The sequence below is a fragment of the Balearica regulorum genome, chromosome 2, assembly GCF_011004875.1.
Source record: "Balearica regulorum gibbericeps isolate bBalReg1 chromosome 2, bBalReg1.pri, whole genome shotgun sequence".
NCBI lineage: Eukaryota > Metazoa > Chordata > Aves > Gruiformes > Gruidae > Balearica > Balearica regulorum.
Window position 1 is genome coordinate 150,338,833 of NC_046185.1, and position 21,441 is coordinate 150,360,273.

At 42.3% G+C, this 21,441-nt stretch overlaps 1 protein-coding gene across 1 annotated transcript in view; it reads right to left on the reverse strand.

The window, feature by feature from the left end:
- MKX (mohawk homeobox) overlaps nt 1-21,441 on the reverse strand; it is a 48,621-nt gene that overhangs the window by 17,880 nt on the left and 9,300 nt on the right. Inside the window, 2 exon segments of the mRNA XM_075746414.1 lie at nt 18,677-19,012; nt 20,308-20,461. Of these exon segments, the coding sequence (XP_075602529.1) occupies nt 18,677-19,012; nt 20,308-20,461 (490 nt within the window).

The window sequence follows — 21,441 nt, forward strand, 5'->3', positions numbered from 1 at the left end:
AAATATTTCTAAGCAGCACAAAGGATGCCCTCCTTTGGGCAAATACACACTTTTCATTTATTTGGACAAAAAAAAAAATTTAAAATGAAACAGAACAAATTTCCAATCAGCACTTGTTAATTTGAAACACTAAAAATTCTCCTGTATTGAAAGCAGATTGCTCTGAAGAAATGCTCATTTTCAAGGTCATAACAGTGCTGGTAAAACTCAAAAAAGTTGTAGTCCAACTTGCTTGTGTTCAGCTGTGTTTACTTAGTCTCAATTTGACAAAAGTCTGCCTCTGATTACACATAGCAGTCATCTGCCCACAGATAAATAGATATTACACAAACGTTTGGAGGGAATGACATTTGGCTACCATTATTTTTGGAACAATTTACTCTGCATCCTGAACTTAAAACACCAAAATGATTCATAATGTTTCTTGGACCCAAGTATTTCCATTTAATAAATAAATTGACCTCTATGACCTTTATGGACTTTATATTGTACATGTTAGTGGCTTTAAAAAAAGGCAATTTATTGTTAAATATTCTGTATGCTTGGGAAAGGTGGATTTATACAGAATTCAGACCAAAGCCAGTGGCACATCTGGTGCACTCACTGCAGCAGGTCAGCGCCCAGCACCTGCTCTGCAAAGGGCGCAGGGTGCTGCCCGAGAGGGGGCTCCAGCTCAGCTCCGCAAGACATCCCACCCCATCGCAACCTTGCGAGCACACGTACGCTGCTCAGCGCTCCGCAGAGCGTGCACCTGCAGTTAAAGCCCACACTAGCAGAAAACCTAACGGCAGTGCCTGAGATACAAATGTGTTTTCTATTTCAAATGTACCTATTTCAGATGTAAACTTAATCGTTTTCTGCCTATTGTTTGTAGGAGGAAAAATGAATACATATTGGATGCCAAACTGAAATTTTGCTTTACCCGAGGCAGGTACTTGTTTCATGACATTTATAAAAGAGCCTGTATTTTAAAGCAGACCTGCAGTATTTCCCTGATGTGGATAGAAATTTTGTCCAGTTACAGATATTTCTTAGCCTAGGGCATTTTGTGTTATAAATTACCCAGGAATAAGGTAAAAACTTCTGCATAAATTATAGTCCCTACTCCCATTCCTTCCCTGACGCCTCTACCTAATTCTCTCCCCTTTGGGCCTCTGTCAGTTCCCCAACATCTGCTACCCCAAACCGCGCTTCCACGTCAAGCACTGGTAGTATTGAGGGCAATTGCAAGTCCACGAGGGATATTGTTACTGCTGTACGTTTAAAGTGGAAAATGTTTCCACAGTGTGGTGATAGATGGAAGAATAAAACCTAGACCTGACAGAGAATCAGATAGATTAGTTTCCGTAAAGTTAGCATGCTTTCAAAAATGTCTTTTCAATTAGAATACCAAAATTAAGAAAGCCTCTGATGCAATAGGAACCATATGTGCTTGACATATCCAGCTTCTCTATATTTGACATCTAAATACTCAGTTTAAAGAAAATTAAGACACTTGTTTACAAAGAACTAGTTTACGTGTTTACAAGACTAAGCTGAATGTTTTTAGATGGAACAATTATGTACTAGTCATTTCCCCTCGTTTTCCCTTGTTTCAGGAAGGAATATTACTGTGAAGAAGGAATGTGTTTTCGATGTGGACAGCTGGAGGTACAGAAAACAGATTTCTGTCACGTGGAACAAATGCAGCAAATTCCTTCTTTACAGGCTGTTTCCTTACCGAGACTAAGTATTAGGAGCTCATTACACTATGATGCAAAGCCCCACTCATTCAGAAGTGTGCTAACGATCACGACCCAAAGAAGAGTTAATTCAGATGGAATCCAGGAAAATGAGGCAGCACAGAAACCTCATCAGCAGTCCAATCACATGACAAAACGCGAGGCATCTCCAAAGCCACTGCCTGCCAAAAAAAGAAAGGCTGCTGCAAGAAAAATACTTTCACAGCTTGATATCTGGGTCTTGTGACTGCTATCCAAACAAGGAGTAAAAGTGGTACTATATAATGTGGCAGGGTAAACATAACCACCCACTCGTCATCACCAATCATGTTTTTAATTCAGATAAATTCTGTTTCTTTAAAAAATGATGGGGGAAAAAGAAACAAAACCTTTTGTTGAACTTGAAAATTATATGTATAATCTGATCTGGCAAGACATATTTTAGGTTCATATATATCATGAACTATATAGGAATGTATGATTTGCCATGCAGGATCAAACTATTGGTCCGTCCTGGGTGATGTCCTTTCTACGTTACTGACCAATGCTCATCTCAGAGAAGCACAAAGACATTGCCCTCAGCCAACTATGCAAAAGGTTAAGAAGATTTTCTGCCTGCAACTTACAGATGATGACTTGAAAAATTTTCAAACAGAATATCTGATCTGAAAAATTTACAGAAAGGAGTAGATCTGGGACAAATTCAAACTTTCAGGAATGCTGGGTCAGAGAAGCCTCCACACTTGGCCAAACTGTCTTACAGTAGCCTGAAAACTATTTACAGTTTTCAAAAGAGGTCTTGGTGGGATTCGCCAAAGTCTGGGTTGGGTATGATTAAGCCAAAGTATGAAAAGTCTTCTATACTTTTGTGTCTAGCTTAGTCAGGGATTGTGGATGCACCAAGAAACTGGGAAATTAAGAACCACACACCCCACACAAACAGACACCCTTGCCACTACCACCACTGCCACCAGAACTAGAGTATTTCCCAGTCCCAGACTAAGTTCTGTTTTTTTCCCTGCGTTGTGATCAACAGTTTGGATTAATTTGCTTTATATTCTAAGCAAGGTCATACCCTTTTCTGGAGGTGTATTTGCTCTTAGCCTGTGTAACATGGAAAAAATGCCAAGATTCAAAGGTGCCTTCCAAGAAGAGTGGCAGTATCTCGAATGCTTATCTACCCTCGTCTCTCAAATACTTTGAAAATGTCAAACTTCTTATTTTGGACTGTGAAAAATACTAGTATCTCCTATGCTTCTCTCATTTATTCTAGAGCCCTTGCCTGTTACGCTCCAGGTTCCTACCAGTATCTCCATCATATCTGCTTCCCCAGTATTTTCTCTTCTTACCTTCATCCCTTTGATCTCTTCTCTTTCCTCTTCCTTCCCCTCCATCGGTCTCCCCTTTCCTCTTCCTTTTTATTCTAGTCCTCAACTCTGCGTTCCCCTTTCCTCATCCTCTCCCAGCACTCTCCTCTCTTTACCATCTTCCAAAAGTTTCTGTTCTTTATTTTCCCACCTCTATTTATTTCCTGGCTGTGAGTTTTCCTTCTTCTCTTCACTCCCCATCCTTTCTTCTATCTTTTGCATCCTAGACCTAAAACGATACTCCAGCCATAACCTACCTGAAGAGCGACGTACATCTTTAAAGTCCATTGTCAGTACTAAAGGGATGGAAAGTGTCTCAAAAAGAGCTAAATGGCTATTCCAGTCACTGCCCCAGACAAACAAGTGTAGCTCCCATTGACAGCTGGAGGAGTTCAGCGCCTGAGTCAAGTTATTCCCCATTTGCCACCAGTTGCTGTTTGGCATGGGAGTCCTGCTAGAGCAATCTGTCCCCACACCAGGGCACAGACAGACAGACAGAATTTCGTGCAGTGGCTGCAGGGTGTCGGTGATGAGAAAAACAACTTGGATAATATAAGTCCTTTCTTCAGTCTTAACTGAGAACGGCACCTAACATAACTTAAAAGCCTAAGGAGGAGGTCTGTATAAATGCGGAGACAGTTATGCACTGCTTCACCCCCTGTATTCTGCTGGATCTCTAAGAAACTACCAAGACATGACAAGAAAAGTTCCTTGTATGGCCCGCATCATATAATTAATATCCCAGCTAATGAAAATCTCTGTCTTGGCTTCAAGTGAAGTGGTTTAACATCCTGTGAAAGGACAGAATTACACCACACAAGCAATTAGGTCAAGAGGATAAAAAGACTAAGAAGCATTGATTCCCTGAACTTCTTGAGATCTGCCCATCAAAACAGTAAATGTTTGCTTTCCAAGACAAAACAAGCTAATAGAAACATGCACTGGAAATCATCTTTATGGCCAACACTCCAGAGAAAATACTGGGGCACACTTTTGTTTTTCATGGTGGATGTATCGCCCCCGTAACACTCCCCAGATGAAAGCCCGGTTCACCCTCCAGCTGGTGCTGTCTGGGCAAGCTAGAGCTGTCTATGCACGGCCCAATCCAACTTGCACACACAGTCTTTCAAAGTTTTATCTGTTTTCCCTGTCTCACTCTTTTTATATTGCTTCTGCTGGTTTTTTGTGCGTATTTTTGCTGCTGCTCACTTCCCACCCTTACCGCTCTCCAACCGCCTGCCGGGCAGGCACAGCAATTCCATGTAAGGAACGCAGGGAAGAGCAGCATTCCTTGATTTTTCTGTGCACAGTAACTTGCACGACATTTGATCATACGCAGAGATTAAGTCATTCATGAATAGGGCCCAAAGGGAGGAACAACTCCAGAAAAACAACCCTCCTCGCTGGTAGTGCAGCATCCAGGACTCCACAGTCATTACTGCCACACTCACAGTACGTAGCCGATCTGGCAAAGCGAGGAATCCAACTGCAGGCTCTGTGGTTTAAATAAAATGTATCTACAGCAGCTTGGATCAATGTTTAAAAATGTTCCATGTTATTTTAGTCCAAGGACAAGCTTTTAAAATTAAAAGAAAACTTTGGCTTTAATTACAGATTAAAAGTGAAAGTTGTTTAAAAAGAATGCAGTTCTGAGAAGAACAGTAATAGAAATTATTTAAAATTTAGAACTTGTTCTTCTCTCACCCAGCATGTGACAAATCTCCTTGTAAATATTTAAAGCAAAAGTTTGAAAGCGATTAATGTGTGGACAATATTTAGGGTGCTTCTGCCTTGCTGTCGTGGATCTTTGGCATAGCTCAACTTTTTCCTACATTTATGTTTTCAAGCTAAAATAAGTGTCAGATTTTGATGCGTGTTGCAATGGCCAAAAAAGAACCACAATTGCAACTTTTACCTCCTTTTCCCTTAAATTTTGTTACTACATGTGTGATGTAGCACATGTCACCACGCTATACATAAATGCAAAGGGTTTATTCCAGATCAGCTATGAGCAATGTGATCCCAAAGTGGTTAGGTGCTACAATAGAGAAGCTGCTGCTCTTGGGATCATTTTCAGCAACAATTGCCCATCTGAAAATCATTAGTGCATAGCAGTGGATTTTCCACATGTTCATATGCTGGACAAGCAGGTTGCCCTTGAAGTATGGTTCCCCGGGGGAAGAAGGAAAACCCAGAGAAAAGTATTCTATTGTCAGATCACGGTTTTGCTAGAGCCAGACAAAAATATGGTCAAGCATTCACTTGGCTGCTCTGCTGGCAAAACTATAGGGTACCGAAATGGAGACAGCTAATGAAGAAGGCAAAGAATGAAGCTCAGGAAGAAGAAGATCTTAAAGGAGTACAGATATTTTTTCTTTTAAAAAAATCACAAATAGGGTTAAGTGTGCAAATTTAATGACTTTCACATTACTGACCTTTATTTTTATAAGGCCAAAAAGGTTTAGAAGGGATATTCTTTCCCAATAAAGTATCTCATCTTTTAATTCTGCTGTGTTTGAAGCACCAACAAGAAAGTATTGAAGGAGCCTAAATAAAAAAGGGTATGAATATAACTAGGCAGTATTTAATATTTAATGCCCCATTAATCGATAATTTGGCTTGAACAAGGAAAAAAGTTGGCAAAAGGGAATGGAATTCTTTAGCTCCTTGTTTTACTTAAGAAAAATTCCCAACGGGCTTCACTTAAACAAAGAACTTTAGTTTTCCACTGGAAAGACAAAAAGAAAATCTTGGTCTAGCATGTCCTGCCACATGCTTTAACTGCACAGTAAAAGAGTATGTACTTGGATCCCAGGCACATTTCAAAAGTGTAGTATTTATTAGCTGCTCTGTTGCCAAGTTCCACTATTATCATTTTATTATAACTAAGGTATATTTTTACTAACTAAATTATATTTAGGTCTTTAGTTTAAGCATTTGAAGGTCTCAGAGTGTCACGTACAGATGACATGCAATATATCACAGGAATTTGTTGATTTTCTCCCTCCTCCTCTCCTCTCTAAACAGTTACCCTGTATCTGTGATCTCAGGGCATTTACTTTCCTAAACCCATAATCCAGCTGTAAAGATACACAGGGGCCAAGGGAGCAAAATCCTTGGATGGAGCAGAGCTTGCCAAGGACGAAGGTGAGCCCTGTTACCCGATAACCCACAGCACACACGTCCCTCGCATCCCAAGGGGCAGCACAAACCCACCTCTCCCCCTACCCCCTGCACCCACCTTGCTCCAACCCTCCTCTGCTGCCCTTCGCCCATGTTCCTCAGATCCAGCTTTTTGCCAAGACCTCCTGTTCCCACCAGGGCCATGGGCTGGTTTTCCGTACGCAGGATGTGTTGCGTGGTGGGATGCAGGTTCTCCGCGGGCAAGGGTGGGCAGGAGCCAGTGGCTCATGCCAAGTTTGCCCCAGCAGAGCCATGTTCCACACCCTCCATTAAAGGATTTTTGGTCCTGGGGGAAGCATGGAGCTGCTGCCTGGAGGCTATTGGGACAGGCTGGAAAGAGGACGCAGCCATGAGGCAGGAGAGGGTTTTGGTGGGCTCACATTGGGCTGGGTTTTGCCCAAGCCAAGACACCTGCAGAGAGATGACAGAGCTCCTCAAACCTCAGCAAGTGCAGCAGTACCGTAGCACTGAATACAGCCTTTATTTTTCCTATTTTGTGCAAGGAATGAAGGAAGAGCAGTATCCAAATATGAGCACTCACATTCTCCGAGGGTCACAGTCTTTGATCTGTGAGCAAAGATCCCACTGAAAGCAGCTGGAGTTCACCAAATGAAGTTTGGAAAGCTTTGCAAACACATGAACGTTGTGTGTCAAGCCATGTAGCGTGCTTTGGGGCCAAAACACTCAAAAACCAGACCAGATCTTGGCACACTGGATTTTTGCTTTGTCCAACATAAAGGACTTCCAGAGGTTTGGTTTTAAAACATATCTGAGTGCCTGTCCATCAATTATCAGGTGGAGCTAAAGCTACTTTGAGTTGGACATCAGATGTAATTATTAGTTCCCTTTGAAATAAGAGGGCAGACAATCAGGGATGTGAATCTGTGAGTTGAATGAGGTATAGAGGACTGAGAAATATTGATGACCTTTTCCCTGTATAGATCTGCAGCAAATGTAACAAACACAAATTAATGGTTATGTGCACTTGTAGGCAGGAGAAATTATTATCGCTCACAGCCTCATTAGACGAGGAGTGAAAACAGCAGCAGAAATGCGAGGAGACAGTTCTAAAAGGAAAATGGGCTTATAAAGACGCCTGCCATTTTTACTCATTTAAAATGTTTAAACAAGCATTTCTTTCTTTGCTTTAGCCAGCAAAAAAGGCCTTTGCATAAAACAAAGGATCACTGGGATCAATACCTGCAGGTCAGCCTCGTCTTCTCTGCTGACCTCCATGAAGAGGATTTTGAGCTTTGCTGGGCAAGCTGGAGTAAGCACCTCCGTGAGGTACGGGATTCAAAAGGGAGATATCTCATCATTTGTGGACAATACACTTGGGAGCCTCTTGTCTTTGCAAAGGTCACTGACATGGTGAACCCCCGCACAGCTCTGAGCTGAAGCAGTAAGCACAGTAGAACGGCAAGGCAGCAGGACTGAATTCCACAGACACCGCCATCGTAACAGAGCACTGAGGAAAGGTTTGTGTGTGTCTGTGTGTGTATATATGTACAAAAGATTGTACGGTTTACAAACACCACTATAGTCTCTGGAGCTGGCCAGAGCAGGGCAGCTTTTTCAGGTTCTCCCCACTTCAAAACGTGTCTCTAAACATCCAGTAGTACTGAGATTCAATAACTAGGAAGCCCATAACAACTGCACTTCTGATACTGCAGACAGGGAGGAGCCCCAGGCTTCACCCAGCACCCACGCTCCCCCGGCCGACATTAGTCGCACAGGCTACACTGGGCTCTTACTGCTTTCGCTGCCGGCACAAACAGTGCTACAGCCACCCAGAGCTTTGCCTGATAAAGGAAAAAAAAAAAAAAAAAAAAAAGTCTGTTGCCTTCTGGAGGAAGCTCCTGTTTGAAGACGACCCAGGGGAAATGAATTAGGGATGCAGTAACCAACAGCTACACCAGCTAAACAACACGAGAGGGAGAAAAGCAGGACAAAGAATTTTAGTGGGTCTGTGTAAGGGGCAATCCGCCACCCCTCCTGTGCAAAACTGTCATAAACAGTGGGGGACAAACAGTATAATTGTCACACCAGCCCCAGGACCTGCTCCCCACGTAGCCGCCGGTCCGGGCTCCCCACGGCTTGGCCCACACCAGGGCAAAGCCAGACCCCGGTCCTTGGGGTGGGAAGCGCAATTAGAAGAGCAGGGCCCTGGGATGAAAGTCTCCCTGAAGTCAACGGCCGAGACAAATTCTCCAGCACACCAAGATCTCTTTAAAACTGCCCACAGCGTCTAGCCCACAAAGTACATCTAGTGCGAGGAGAGCAATCCTGCCGCTGTTTTGCAATGCATTACAAAATACCTTGGCTAGCAGAAAGAATTTGAGGCAATTTGCTCCTGAAGAGCCAGGTTGTGAAGAGCCTTCATTTTTCCAGCAAACTGGATTTAAGTTGACAAATAGTAACTGAGAGAAAAAAGGCCTGACAAAGTAAAGGGGAGATGGAGAAACCGACAACATTTAACTTGATCTTCGCCGATGTAAATCTGTCAATACCCACAAATGACCACAAGGCCACATGCCAGTTTTTACTCTGAGATACCGTAACTAAGACATTTGGCTGGTACCTCAGCTTGGAAAGAAAGTTTTTACATTTAGAAATGTAAAACATTGTAACATTTAAGGAATTTTGGCTACAGCCCACTAGCCAGCCTTACCCCAACTTCAGCTAAGGGATTATTTTGAATGTTACTTTGCTTTTCATGCGTCTGTTGCCTAAATCAATGTGGAGGCATGAGGGAGGGACTGAAAATTGGCCCTAGAAATAGCGGTATATTTTAGTGTCATAACTGAGAGTCTTGGCAATGCCTTTTAACTTGAAATGTCAGTGCCATACCAAACGATCTGGTCATCATAACCTCAACTTCTGGCCACCAGTGAAAGAACAGAGATAGAGTCTCCAACATCAGGTTTCAAGGCCACTGTGAAAAATTAAGGAAAACACATTTCATGGCTCATTGGAATTTCGCTTTACCTATTTTTGTGTGTTTCTTTTCAGCTGTTCCAGCTCTAGCTGTTTATCTGATCTCTTTCTGTTGAATTGTTTTTACTTTTTCCAGATTTTCTACAATGCCGTTTACTTCTCCAACTTACTTTCCTGCTTTAAACTCCTGCTCCTCTTTCTTTTTTTTTTTCTTTTTTTTTTTTTCGTAGATCACATAAAACCCACATTATACAAGCCTTGTGCATGCTTTGACTGTTAGGACATATTTCTCCTTTAACAGATCTAAAGTAGCTATCTGATGCCAATTTAATGCCATAAAGCATAAAAGACCTCAAATGGTCATTAGTAATTAATGATAATTTCCACATATACCCCTTGTATCTCATACACAAATTTTTAAGTTTGGACTGAAGTGGATTAAATAAAACTGAATCTAACTCTGCTTTTCTGGGTTTGGATAATTAGAAATTGAACTTTACAGATGAAGATGAGGGATGTTTTTCCGGAACAGGTGTTTTTATGAGCACTGTCCTTCCTCCATCAAGATGGCAAAAATCTCATACACAAACAGTACCCACAGGTTCCCCACAGGTTCCGAATAGCGGGTATAAACTCATCCGCAGCCTAACATTAGTCCCTTCAATCCACTTCTCAAATTGTGCCGAAACCCTCCTGAAAGCTTCTCTGTGAATACACATGGAGGATCAGAAGTCTGGTCTCGCTAAACTGCTTTCATCATTATGTTTCTGGTATTCACATTATGGACAAATGACCTAAAAAAATTCAGTTAAACACATAAAGGAGTTTTTTTAAATTACAGAATGACTTTCAAAAACCACAAACCTGCAAAGGGAAATAGGATTTGCTGGATCAGATAAGATTACTAGTCTATCTGGTCAGGCACATTCAGTGTGTAGCTTTATAGAAAATAAAATTAAAATGGGAGGAAGCGATGGTTAATAAAACTAATTTTGCAGTTCAATATTGAATCCGTTTTGAAGATATTTTAAGAAGAATTCAATCAAAAATCTCACTCAAAAGAAAACAATCTAGTCTTTTTATTTCCCTATTTTTTTGCTATTAGGATCAATAGATAAATTCCAGTATTCGCACCAGCATGAATACAATTTCTTATGCTACCTGCGGGGAGTGGTTAAACCCTGCTTTGGAGCAAGACCCTGCAGAGTTTCAAGTGTTTGCCACCCACATCAAAATATTGCCACGGTAAGGAAAACACATACCTTGTGCATCTAAACAAATGCAGAAAAACCCAAAACATTTTCTTTATTTACAGCTATATGACTGAATACAAACAAGCTGCTTTCCACTAGTCTCACCACGGGCATAAAATATTTCAAACTCCAGGACTACTGAGAAGCTCACAGTTTTATTCAGCAGTCATCATGCTCCAAATTTACAAGCCTAACTCGGATGGTTATTGCTGGGATGTACCTGCTTAAATCCCTTCCACAGATGGGAGAACGAACACTGCCCATGCCAAGTTTCAGTCTGGATTGAATTTTTACAGCTGGGTCATAAATTTGCAGATTAAAAGGGTTCTAATGGAAACACAGATACAGCCCTAACTACAGCAACATGAACAGCAGCACTGTAACGCTGTGCGGGGGACAGCCCGCCCTACAAGCAGACTCTACCAGGATGTTACCCAAAGTGGCGTTATTTCTCCCCAGCAGTGGAAGGAGGCTGGGACACGCAGGAACCCCATGCCAGGTATGAAGTTCCAATTCAGATGTTTTTCCAGAAAGAACTGAAACTTTTACGGGCTTCACCATTCCTTTAAATTTACTGCCCCAGAGTGTGAAAAGTCCAACCCTCGTCCCCCCTCCTGCCACCGCCCTGTCCTACCCCCCCGGCCTCTCCCGGTCACACTTTGCTGCACTGCACATAGATTACTGTGTTAATAAGTGTCACCAAAGACAGCGGTTACTTGTGAAGGAGATGATGTAAAAGGAACTCACTGGGCAAAAAGGAAGGGCTTTCCCCCTATAATTTCTCTTTCTTCTCCACGCAGGTGCCACGGGCAGATGTCTCGGTGCAGGGGGCAGAGCCAGCTGGAGGCCCAGGTGAGCCCCAAGGAGCAGAACAGGCATGGTTCGGTGTCGGAGCCTGTGCGAGTCCTGCTCGCAACCCAGCACCAGGGTGATCTGCCTCCAGCCGTGGCTTTGCACTCAAAAGCACTTTTCAATCAGTCATATATAAAGTTAGGTGTGATTTCAAAGTTGGTCCCAATGGAGTAACAGCACACATGTCTGTGTTTCTGTCTTTGCAAGCACTCTTGTGTTTTGTTCCCCCTTTTCTCTCTTTCTTGTTTAAAATCGTGTCATATTTTTCATGTTCATTGGCCTACATCCCCTCTTTGGCACAAACAGCTGATAATCCCATTTTGCTGCTGGGTTTCCCAGGTAGGGGAGAGAGCAGACCTGTGCTCCCTTGTGCCCCCAAAAGTGTACTGGGGGGGAAAGCCGCCACGGCAGGGTCCGTCAACACAGCGCAGGGCAGCCAGGCCATGGGGACGACCCACCGGATGCAAAACTACTCTCCTGCCAGATACCGCACCGCTCCGTCCCCAGCGGCTGCCCCAGAGCTGCAGCACCCATTTTCCCATTATCTTGTCTCGTTATCGCCCCGCACGGCCCCCCCACTGCCCTCCTCATTTGAGTAGTGCTTCCTTATGCAATGCACGCAACCACTTGCAGTGGCGGTGGCTGCAGCCGGCCAGCGTTTGCGAGGCTGAGGGTCCCCTGAATTGGTGCAAAAGCCGCGACAGCTGATGTGCTGCAAGGCAGCCTGGAAGCCTGGTATTTCTAGGGTAAGAGATCTGCACAGAAATTTGGCTACTGGGGAAAATCTGCTCAGGCAGCGGAAGGCAAGAAGGAATCGCATTCATTTCACTAAATCAGTTTTCCCAAGCTGTAGTTTCACACACTCTTTAAATACTCCTTAAATTAACTGCTAATTTTCTTACTAATTTCCCTATTATATTCATTACTAGCCATGCAGTCTACAGCTAAAACTGGAAAACAGTCTGATTTATGATCATGTGCTTTTCCATGCTCATAATTTCCTGAAACATTCACATTTGGGCTGGCCCCAGGTTTTAAGACCAAGCATAATTCTGAAGACATTTTGAACAATGGGAAAATGGGGATAAATATTTCTTTCTCTTTGAACACACACCTTCGCTAAATGAATGAGGCCCGAGGCTTGCCAGGGAACAGCCCTTGCTAGAGCCTGGAGCATTGGCGAACTCTAAAGAGAAGTATTAAAATATATAGTTATTAGTGATCGGTGACAGCACCATACATTTTTCCTGCTGTGTCTGAGAGAGGTCTTGGGCAAGCGCAGGGGTCTGCTGCTTTTTTGGCTGCTGCTGTGAATATTTGCATTGGGGAAATTTTAATGGTCTCAGAGAAACACAGACCGGCTGCTATACCAGCACAGGCAGCAGCAACCTGTGGCCATGGAAACATGGCTGGTCCTCTGATTTTTTTTTTTTTTTATCTGATTTTTTGGTCAGATGTTGTAATCTTTTCCATTTCAAATCATTCATGCAAGAACATCTCATTCTCCGCGATGATAAAGCTGTCAGGAGTGGTGAGACGTGCTGCCCTGAAGCAAGCTGACTTGAAGAATATCCTCTGCGGCCAAACAACTGGCTCGAGCTAGTTTTTACTGAAGTACGTGGAAAATTTGCCATGACATCAACAGAAGCAAAACCAGCAGAGGTGCACACGCACCTCCTCTGCTCTGTGGGGTCTCCACAGCAATTATACCCGAATCATATCCATGAACATGCTGCTATTAGAAGAACATCTGACCCGCACATAGTTCAATCTCCAGATTCTTTAATATTTTGGGTTTAAACAAAACCCAAACCAAACAAAAAAAAGCCCAAAACATTCATAGCCATTTGCATCTGCAAACAAACAGACAAAACAAGGATGCACAGTGTTTGCACCCAGCACCTGTGAGAAAACAAGTACTCTCTTTTCCCACAAAACTGACCATTAAAAGCAGAGAATGGAGAGAAACGGCTCAGAAAAGGTAACACTGCCGGGAGCGCCGCTTCCCCTCCCAGCACGGCCGGCTCCAGGCGAAGCTCTCGCCTGCCTGCAGGAAGCCCCTGGGCGCTCTTTGGAGGGTGCTCTGCCCCCAGCGCCGTCGAGGCTCCCATCCCGCCCAGCGCTCTCTTTCCCCATTTCCCCCCACACCTGAGAGACCTTCTGGTTGAAACTTCTACCTTTCCACAAAAAAGATTCAGTTTTGGTGAAGCGCCGTTTTCCAGGGTCATATGGAAATAATCCTGACCCATTCCCCTTGCAACTCAAATACTGAGAAACCGAGAAACTAAAGGGAATTAGAAAGAAAAAACAGCTTATTTGATTTTCCCTGTTCAAACTGAAAGAAATGCAAAAAGTGAACAGCCAACTTAACTAGTGGGGAGCAGGCAGGATCTTTAAAATTCTCAAGTTTGGGCTATCACATCTGGTATATTAAACCTGACACTGTCCCTGTAGTAAAGCCGTTTCCTTTTAATCTTTCTTTAGAAAAAACAACAGCACAGCAAATTAAACACAATCCTCTCCTCAATTCTCAATTCCATGCTATTTCAGTGTTGATGAATCAGGTCATGTAATAATAAAATTCCTGCAGAAATATGATCTTAACTGTGTAACCTTCAAATTGCAGTTATGCTGCTGTGTACATTTAATGCTGTACTTGACATTCCCCTTTTCCATTTCACTTCTGGATGACATTAGGATCTGCAACAAGGACCTCCTTCAGCTCTCCCAGGTTACCATTTATTTTAAAGTATCCCCAAGGTCTCCAGCACCATTTAGATCAAACTTGCAAAAGTCACCAGTACTAGCGGCTTTTTGCGGGTCCCTCGAGTTGTTTCTGAAAACAGGTTCCATTGTGTTCATATTAGGCTTTTAAATTTTATAGCTCATTTTTAAATTACATGTTAATTTCTTAAAATGTTAAATTGCGAGGAAAAGTTGGCAAGGACCACACAAAATCACAGCGCTGCTCTGCAGTTTGCATGTGTCTCTCTATAGCACTTATGTGCATGGCTATACCCTTACATTTCAGTGCTCTGCATGAATGTGGGCCTGATCCTGCCACGTGCTGAGGGTCTCACCAGAGGCGCTCAGTGTGCCGCAATAAACAACACAGCATCATGCTTTATAAATCACAAACTTTGCAGCATTCAAATGAAAGACAGAAAGGAAGGCGAGAGGAAAGAAAAAGGCAGCGGTAATGAAAACATCAGAAACCGAACACACTCCTGAGTATAAATGTCTAAAAATAGAGATCAAACATCTCCAAAAATCAACCAGTCATTCATGAGTTTTTTGAAAAGCCACCCTCCTTTCCAGGTCTGCAAGTCTTTAGTTTCCTGACTATTTTTATTTGTTCTGGCTTTTCTGCTGTGCTAAGTAACATATAAAGTGAAATCAATGAAAATCTGCCTGCAGAAAAAAGTTAGAAAACTCCCTGTTCTGCCATTTCATCTCTCTTTCTCTCATTTTAATTTTTGCTTTCGTTCACCAAACACAGCTCACCAGACAGCGATATCCCAGAAAGTTGGGATTTTTCATTTCCTTGTGCTCTAACGATGCAGAACATTTTGTTCCCGCAGGTGACTGGCAATAGGGTACTCACAGAGCAGTGCAGCGTGATTACAGAAAAAATCAGCATTTTAGTAATCCGTAAACCAAAGACTGACGTTGCCGCTTTAGATTTACGTCCAGCCTCACTATAAACATTATTAGATCTTTTCCTTACAGATTTCTGAGTGCTCGTTGGAGTCGGACTCTTGTTTCTGCGTGCGTTTGTACAACCAATACAGATAGGCAAAGTCTGGTTTGAGTTATTCCTGTCACACAGCGAACCTGCTGTGAATGACAGCATGCCAAGGAGTTAATGAAAACTCCTTCTCCAACATGGGTTTTTAACTAAACAAAAACACTGAACCGAGCCTTTCAGTGGCCAGCTTAAGCCACATATTTGACCAATTATATATATTTATATATTATACCTGCACTAGGATTAATCCGAACTGAAATTTTCTGCCTGAAGTGAACACATTCGCGTATGTCGTGTTATATACATAAGCATATCAGCTTACGACAGAAACGCTTACATATGTGACGTATCCCAGTACAGTTCCACTTTTTCCTGGCTGCTCCGTCCTCCCCGTGCCGGCCGCCCGCACCGCCTGCCGCGGCAGCTCCCCGGCTCCCCGAGCTGCGCAGCCGGAGCGGGACGGAGCCACGCGGGCACCGTACCTGCGAGGCACCCGGCTCGGGGTTTGCTGCTGCCACCCCAGCACTAAAGCCGCTTCCCAGGAGCTCGCAATAACCCTGCAGAGGTATAAAGCGAGGCCGCTCTCCTGACGGTCGGTTATACAGCCTGTCCTTGATCTTTACGCAGGATTTCCCAGTTGCATGAAGCTAGAGTAGCATATGGTCCCGTGTTTATAAGCATGTTAATGACTGAAATGGGAAACTGTACAACCCGTTTTCCTTATAAACTTTAAACTGCAATTTCTTGGTTTTGTCATTGGACACTGTGCTGGTACCCAGTTAATTTGGTTGTTTAGACGTACATGGCCACGCTGACCCTGGGCACTGGGCGAACGAAGTCACGCTGGACACACTGATGTACCTGAAATCAGGGTCCGGCCCGTAACATGAACCAGACGCAGTGAGTAAGCTTTCCACTCGCAATCTGCTACAAAAAGTTGCTTTTCCAGGGAAGCACAATAAAGAATTTGCTTCACCACCAATGACTGCCTGCTCTTAGGAGCACAGCAACCTTGCCAAACGTTTCTCAAAAATAAAATGTCAATCAGTTTTCACTCTGTGCTTTTTGAAATACTACTCAAAATGTCTTCAGAAATGAAAACATCTAGTAGGGACTTCACAATTCTGCTTCGCCCCCTTTGTGTTAAAAATTAGCTGTTGCACTTAAAAAATTGCAGCGGGGAGCTCCTTATAAGTGGTGGTATCTCACTTAAAAATACACTTGCTGCTTTCAGGAAGGTATGAGTGGTACAGTCAGCCAAACCCTGTTATTTTGCTTCACCAAAATGGATTGCAGCTATTTTTGAGAACACAGGTACAGGTCCACTACACGAATGCACTGAGAACTGCTATCCCAGGTATTCAAATTACAGAGAAAAGGCACAAAAAAATAAAACGTTCTTATTTACCTCTTCCTAACTAACAATCATTTGGATAACTTCATCTGTTTGCAAATAGATTTCATGAATGGATGATAACTTGAAAATACCTGCTTTGTTCATGAAGGGCTCAATTCCTGCATGTTATAACATTATCAGAAAATCATTAATGGGACTGTAATCTTGTAGCTGAAAAAAACCTATTTGTACCTATTATTTCCTGAATGTGCACACATATATAGGAAGGATATATCAAATAATATAGTGTGTGCAAGTGATCTTTTTCTTTCTATTAGCAGGCTACTGCTTGTCTGCTTTGGAAGTATAAAAAGAATAAAACTGTATCCTGAGAGCTGCTGGTGTGTTCTCACCAAAAGCCATAGCACTTCAAAACGTTAACAAATATATTTAAGAACTGACTTCAATATGATCTCAAGAAGAGTTCCAAGAATGTCAGTTATGAAGTTTAAGGACAAATATACCGGTTTTTAGTCATTCCAGCCCAGCTTGTGAACTCACACAGTTACAGTGTGCCTGTCTCAGCCTTCTCATTACAGACCGTATTTTTCAGTGCAGCTTGAAGCTTGGCAAGAAGAACTTAATCCAGTAGCACATTTATTACAATTTTTAAAAAGTCATTGTGTCCATTTTTAAGTTATGGTATAAAAGTAGAGAAAAACAGAAGTTTGCATATCTGAGCTGCTGCATCTGTTCTTGAGTAACTTTTCACTTAAAAATAAAACTTGGCAGACAATATGCCCATAATGCGGACCAAATGCATTTGGTATGTTAAAAAAAAAAAAGCTAAATGAACACAGAGAGTTAATTTTGAAACTTACTCATCATGCATGCACTATTCTTGCTCCCCACGAGATCCCATTTCTCTACGGGGCCCCCGCTTCCCCCCTTTGTCACCCCCTGACAACCTGCACGTACCAATGTCCTCCCACCCCCCCCAGAGCATTCAGCCTCCTACAATCCTTCTGGCCCCACCACAGGGACAAAAAATCACATGAAAAGTGCTAGGAAAGAGAGAGCAAAGGCTGCAAACTTGAGAGGTTGCAAAGGCGAGGGGCACCCGAACCTGCCTGCCAGGGAAGCCAAGGGGTACCAAGTACATCATCTAAATCTATATTAACTTCAGTGCAAAGCCCTCCAATACTTTTCATCAATATTCATCCATCCCCAAAGCGATGCTGCCCACGGAGTGGTCCCTGGCAGAATAACCCCCGAGAAAGGCCCCAGGACAAGGCGGAGGGCTGCTGCGATGGGCAGAAACCCTGAGATGCTGGTGGTGACCTCCAGAGCTTGGGATGCAAAACTTAATTTTTTTCAAAGGTAAGGGGACAGCCTTTGCCTTACATCCCCAAAGAAATACAGAGTAATCTTCACGAGAGGAGCCTTCCAGCACTCCCTGCCCCACGGGGACCTGATCTCGCCCTGATTTACAGCAGTTTACTGGCATGAACCAGGCAGTCCTGCGTGCCTTCCTCTGATCGGTAACAGAGTGGAGGAGATAAATCATGCTTTTATGCTTTTATTGATAAGATTAAAATAATAAATTATGTGTAATCCTTCAAAAACATTAAGCCAAAATATTTAATGGCTAAGTCTGTGGTGGCTTAGTTCAGTGCACTGTGTCTGAAGAGTGACGCAGAAATTGGTCTAAACTAACCGATGTATTCCTAAGAGGTGCACGAGCACCGAAGGGCCACGCGCTGGAGAAGGTGCTCTGAGGACACAGAAGATGCTGTACAACAGGGGAAGGTGTTCACGTGCACTCCATTGAGGGGCATATGGCTCATGTAAGTGCGACAAACAGCCACCTTGACATTTCAAAGCCCTCCTCTTCCTCCCAGCTGGCGCCATGGAGTACTTTAGTCCTCCTCTAGTCCTCCCCTATTGTAACAGAATGCTCAAGAGTTTTCTCCTTCTTTAGGCTTATCCTTGTCCTGACAAAAACGGCCTGTAAGTGTCATTTAAAAAAAAAAGCCACATAGCTCCATTCAAAAAGCAAATCAGCTTCATTAGCAGTCAATAACAGCATTTAACTTCAATACTGCAGGCAGACCTTCTCCAGTGAATGAAAGGGTGGACTGGAGTTACCCACTCTCACATGAGAGGATGGACAGGGGTGATCTGCTCTCATAAAAGGCACCATCAGGTGACACTCACTCCAGGTGACACCATCCACCAAAGCCGGCTGTATTAGAAATGATGCAGAAAGAATCCCTTACCTGTCCGGTAGACAAAATTGCCTTCTGTCTCTGACGATGACGGAGACACCAATTCCTCCTCAAATTCATTGGAACTAAATGAACCAGAGTGATTCCTTTGCCTTGTTTTTTCCATCATAGCTGCATTAGTAGCCATGACATGTCTCAATGAGTCATTTAGGTAACGATTCAGTAAGCTGCTTTTGTATTTGGGGGGTGACACATAATCCTCATTGGCACTTGTTTCGGGTCTCACTCCTGTTTTTATTACTGAACTTTCAGTTTTAATCACAGTGTGATGAACTGGTTTGTTATATCCCCCTTCATTCATATGGTTTCTTGGAGGATTTTCTCCATCTGAAACAAAGGAAGAAAGATACAGTATTGCATCAAATACCCAATATTTAACAAGACGCTTTCTCTACATGTTCTAAATTGCTATAAATATAACTAAACCTGGACAAATATTTTTAGACTTCAGTATTAGACAATGATTTTAATTTCCTTCTGTTGATACATTGCTCACAGTAGTTCCCAGGGTTCTCAGATGTTTCAGCTATTCCAAATTAACTAACTGTAGAAAACAGTGTCTGTGTCTAATTTATTCATGAGCAACACAAGACAGGTAGGAAAAAACCTGAGAAGTGCCCTAAATCAATGATAAACATTTCAAAATCTGGGTGAAGAAGCTGAAATCTTACTATCATAACTCAAAATTTGCTTCTCCTGAGTACTATGACATATTGAAGTGCATTTGCTTAAACTGTACTCTTTCAATTGTCCTGCAAGCAATCTTTTAAAGGGAAGTGCAAACCAAAGAAATGTGAGTACAAACTGAAATCAGAACAAAGAGAAAATTGAAACTGAGTACAAACTGAAACATATTCTTCTAAAAATTCACATACACATTTCCGACAATGTTCTGTAGCATTTGTTCCTGTCAATGTATCTCCATGTCTTGACTAAATTGACTAAATTGACTAAATTGACAATTGACTAAATATTGACTAAATTGACAATTGACTAAAAAAAACACCCACAGACCCAATTAATACAAATGTTCTATTAAAAAATATAGGATGCTATTTAAAAAATTCCTACATTTGTTAATTTGGATAAGAAAGACATTTTCAGTGCACTCTTTAAGGAAAATGTTTGCTGGTAAAACACATTAAATAGATAACATTAATATTCAGTTTACCATATAATAAGCCCCACTGAAGTTCATCGGATTCTCTTGTTAATCAGATTCTCTTGTTAACGAAGTGATATTGCTATAGCCCCTCCATCGAGGAAAGTAACAGTCAAGAGATTTCTCATTTCCTTAAACCAGCAGATGTAATCCATTTTTTCCTTTAATGCAGATTAAAGGAATAGGCTCGTAGAATCTAATGAACTAACAATTATGTTTCTAGTAACAATGCTGTATGAAACAGGCAAATAACATGCAGCCAGACTGTCACCCCGCTTAACCTACACAAGGTTGCAAGGCTGCATAGTAGTCGGGAGCCAAAAATGGCACCTAATTCTCAAAAAGTAAAGGCGGATCCACCGAGGGCGTTTTGTGAGAAATCAGAGCTACCTGAGGGTATCTGATACTTCCTAAATATATTGTAATTGGTTTACAATTGATAAAAAGAGCATCAACAAACCTTCAGAGCATGAGTCATCGCTGCTCACGCTGAGTCGTTCAGCATTTCCTTGAACATATTTGTTGTACAGTTTTATTCGCAAAGCCCAGCTAAGATCTGGTTGCCTGACAGTATTCTTCAGGCGACGTCTTGCATTGGCAAACCAGTTTGATACCTGCACACAAATGAATGTATTAGTTTCCCTTGAAAATGATGCAACTAAACAAATCTAACCCATAGAGTTTTTGTGAGGTTTATATATGCCCTAAGAAACAAGGGAAACACGAACAGGAGTCCATGAAACTAGCACTGAGCAGAGCAGGAACCTGAGACAAGCAGGCAGGTTCAGGCTTCCCACCCTTCACAAGTGTTAGCAAACCCTCATTATTTAAAAGGTTTTAATTAAGATGTCCCCAAATACTCATTTTACAATCATCTTTCTTTTTTTAAAGATAATGCCCTGAACTTTCAAAATGAACCTTCAATATATTACTAACATCCTAAATTACAACTAATAGCTAATGCTCAGTAATTTGCCTTTGACATTTATCTAGGCTACAATAAGGCTGCTGAACAGAAAAAAACATTCTGAATTTGGTTGTATAAAAGCCCAAATTCTTCCTCGTGCTTTATCAGTACTCTGACAGGTAGTGGGTATCAGGAAAGTCTTACACAGAATACAACGTACTTTGAGTCACTGCAGAAATCAACCATTTGCTCTACAGAGCTGCAGCTTTTATGAAATCTTTCTGGTGTGGAAACCCTAAAAACCAGTGAAGATGCAGATTTCTCACAAGGTGACTACTAAACAAGAGACTGGCTTGTCTTCCTTCTCAGCTGCAGAGCATTTTCTAAAGTTTGACATTGCAAAACGGATATGCTTTAGTATCTTCCTAGCATACAGGGTCACTACAAAGTCAAGCTCAAACAGAAGGATTTCACAGTGGTTTAGGCACCAAAGGAGCAAAAGGACACGGTATAGTCTTCTGTGCCAGCAGTGCTAATCAAACCGCTGCATGGGTTGCGTGTACTTGCAGTGACTTTGCGTGAAAGCATACCTGAGAAAATGCTGGCCTTGATTCTACTGTAACTTTAATACACATAAAATAGGAAATACTGATACTGACAGAGTGACCTTACCATAACCTTACTACA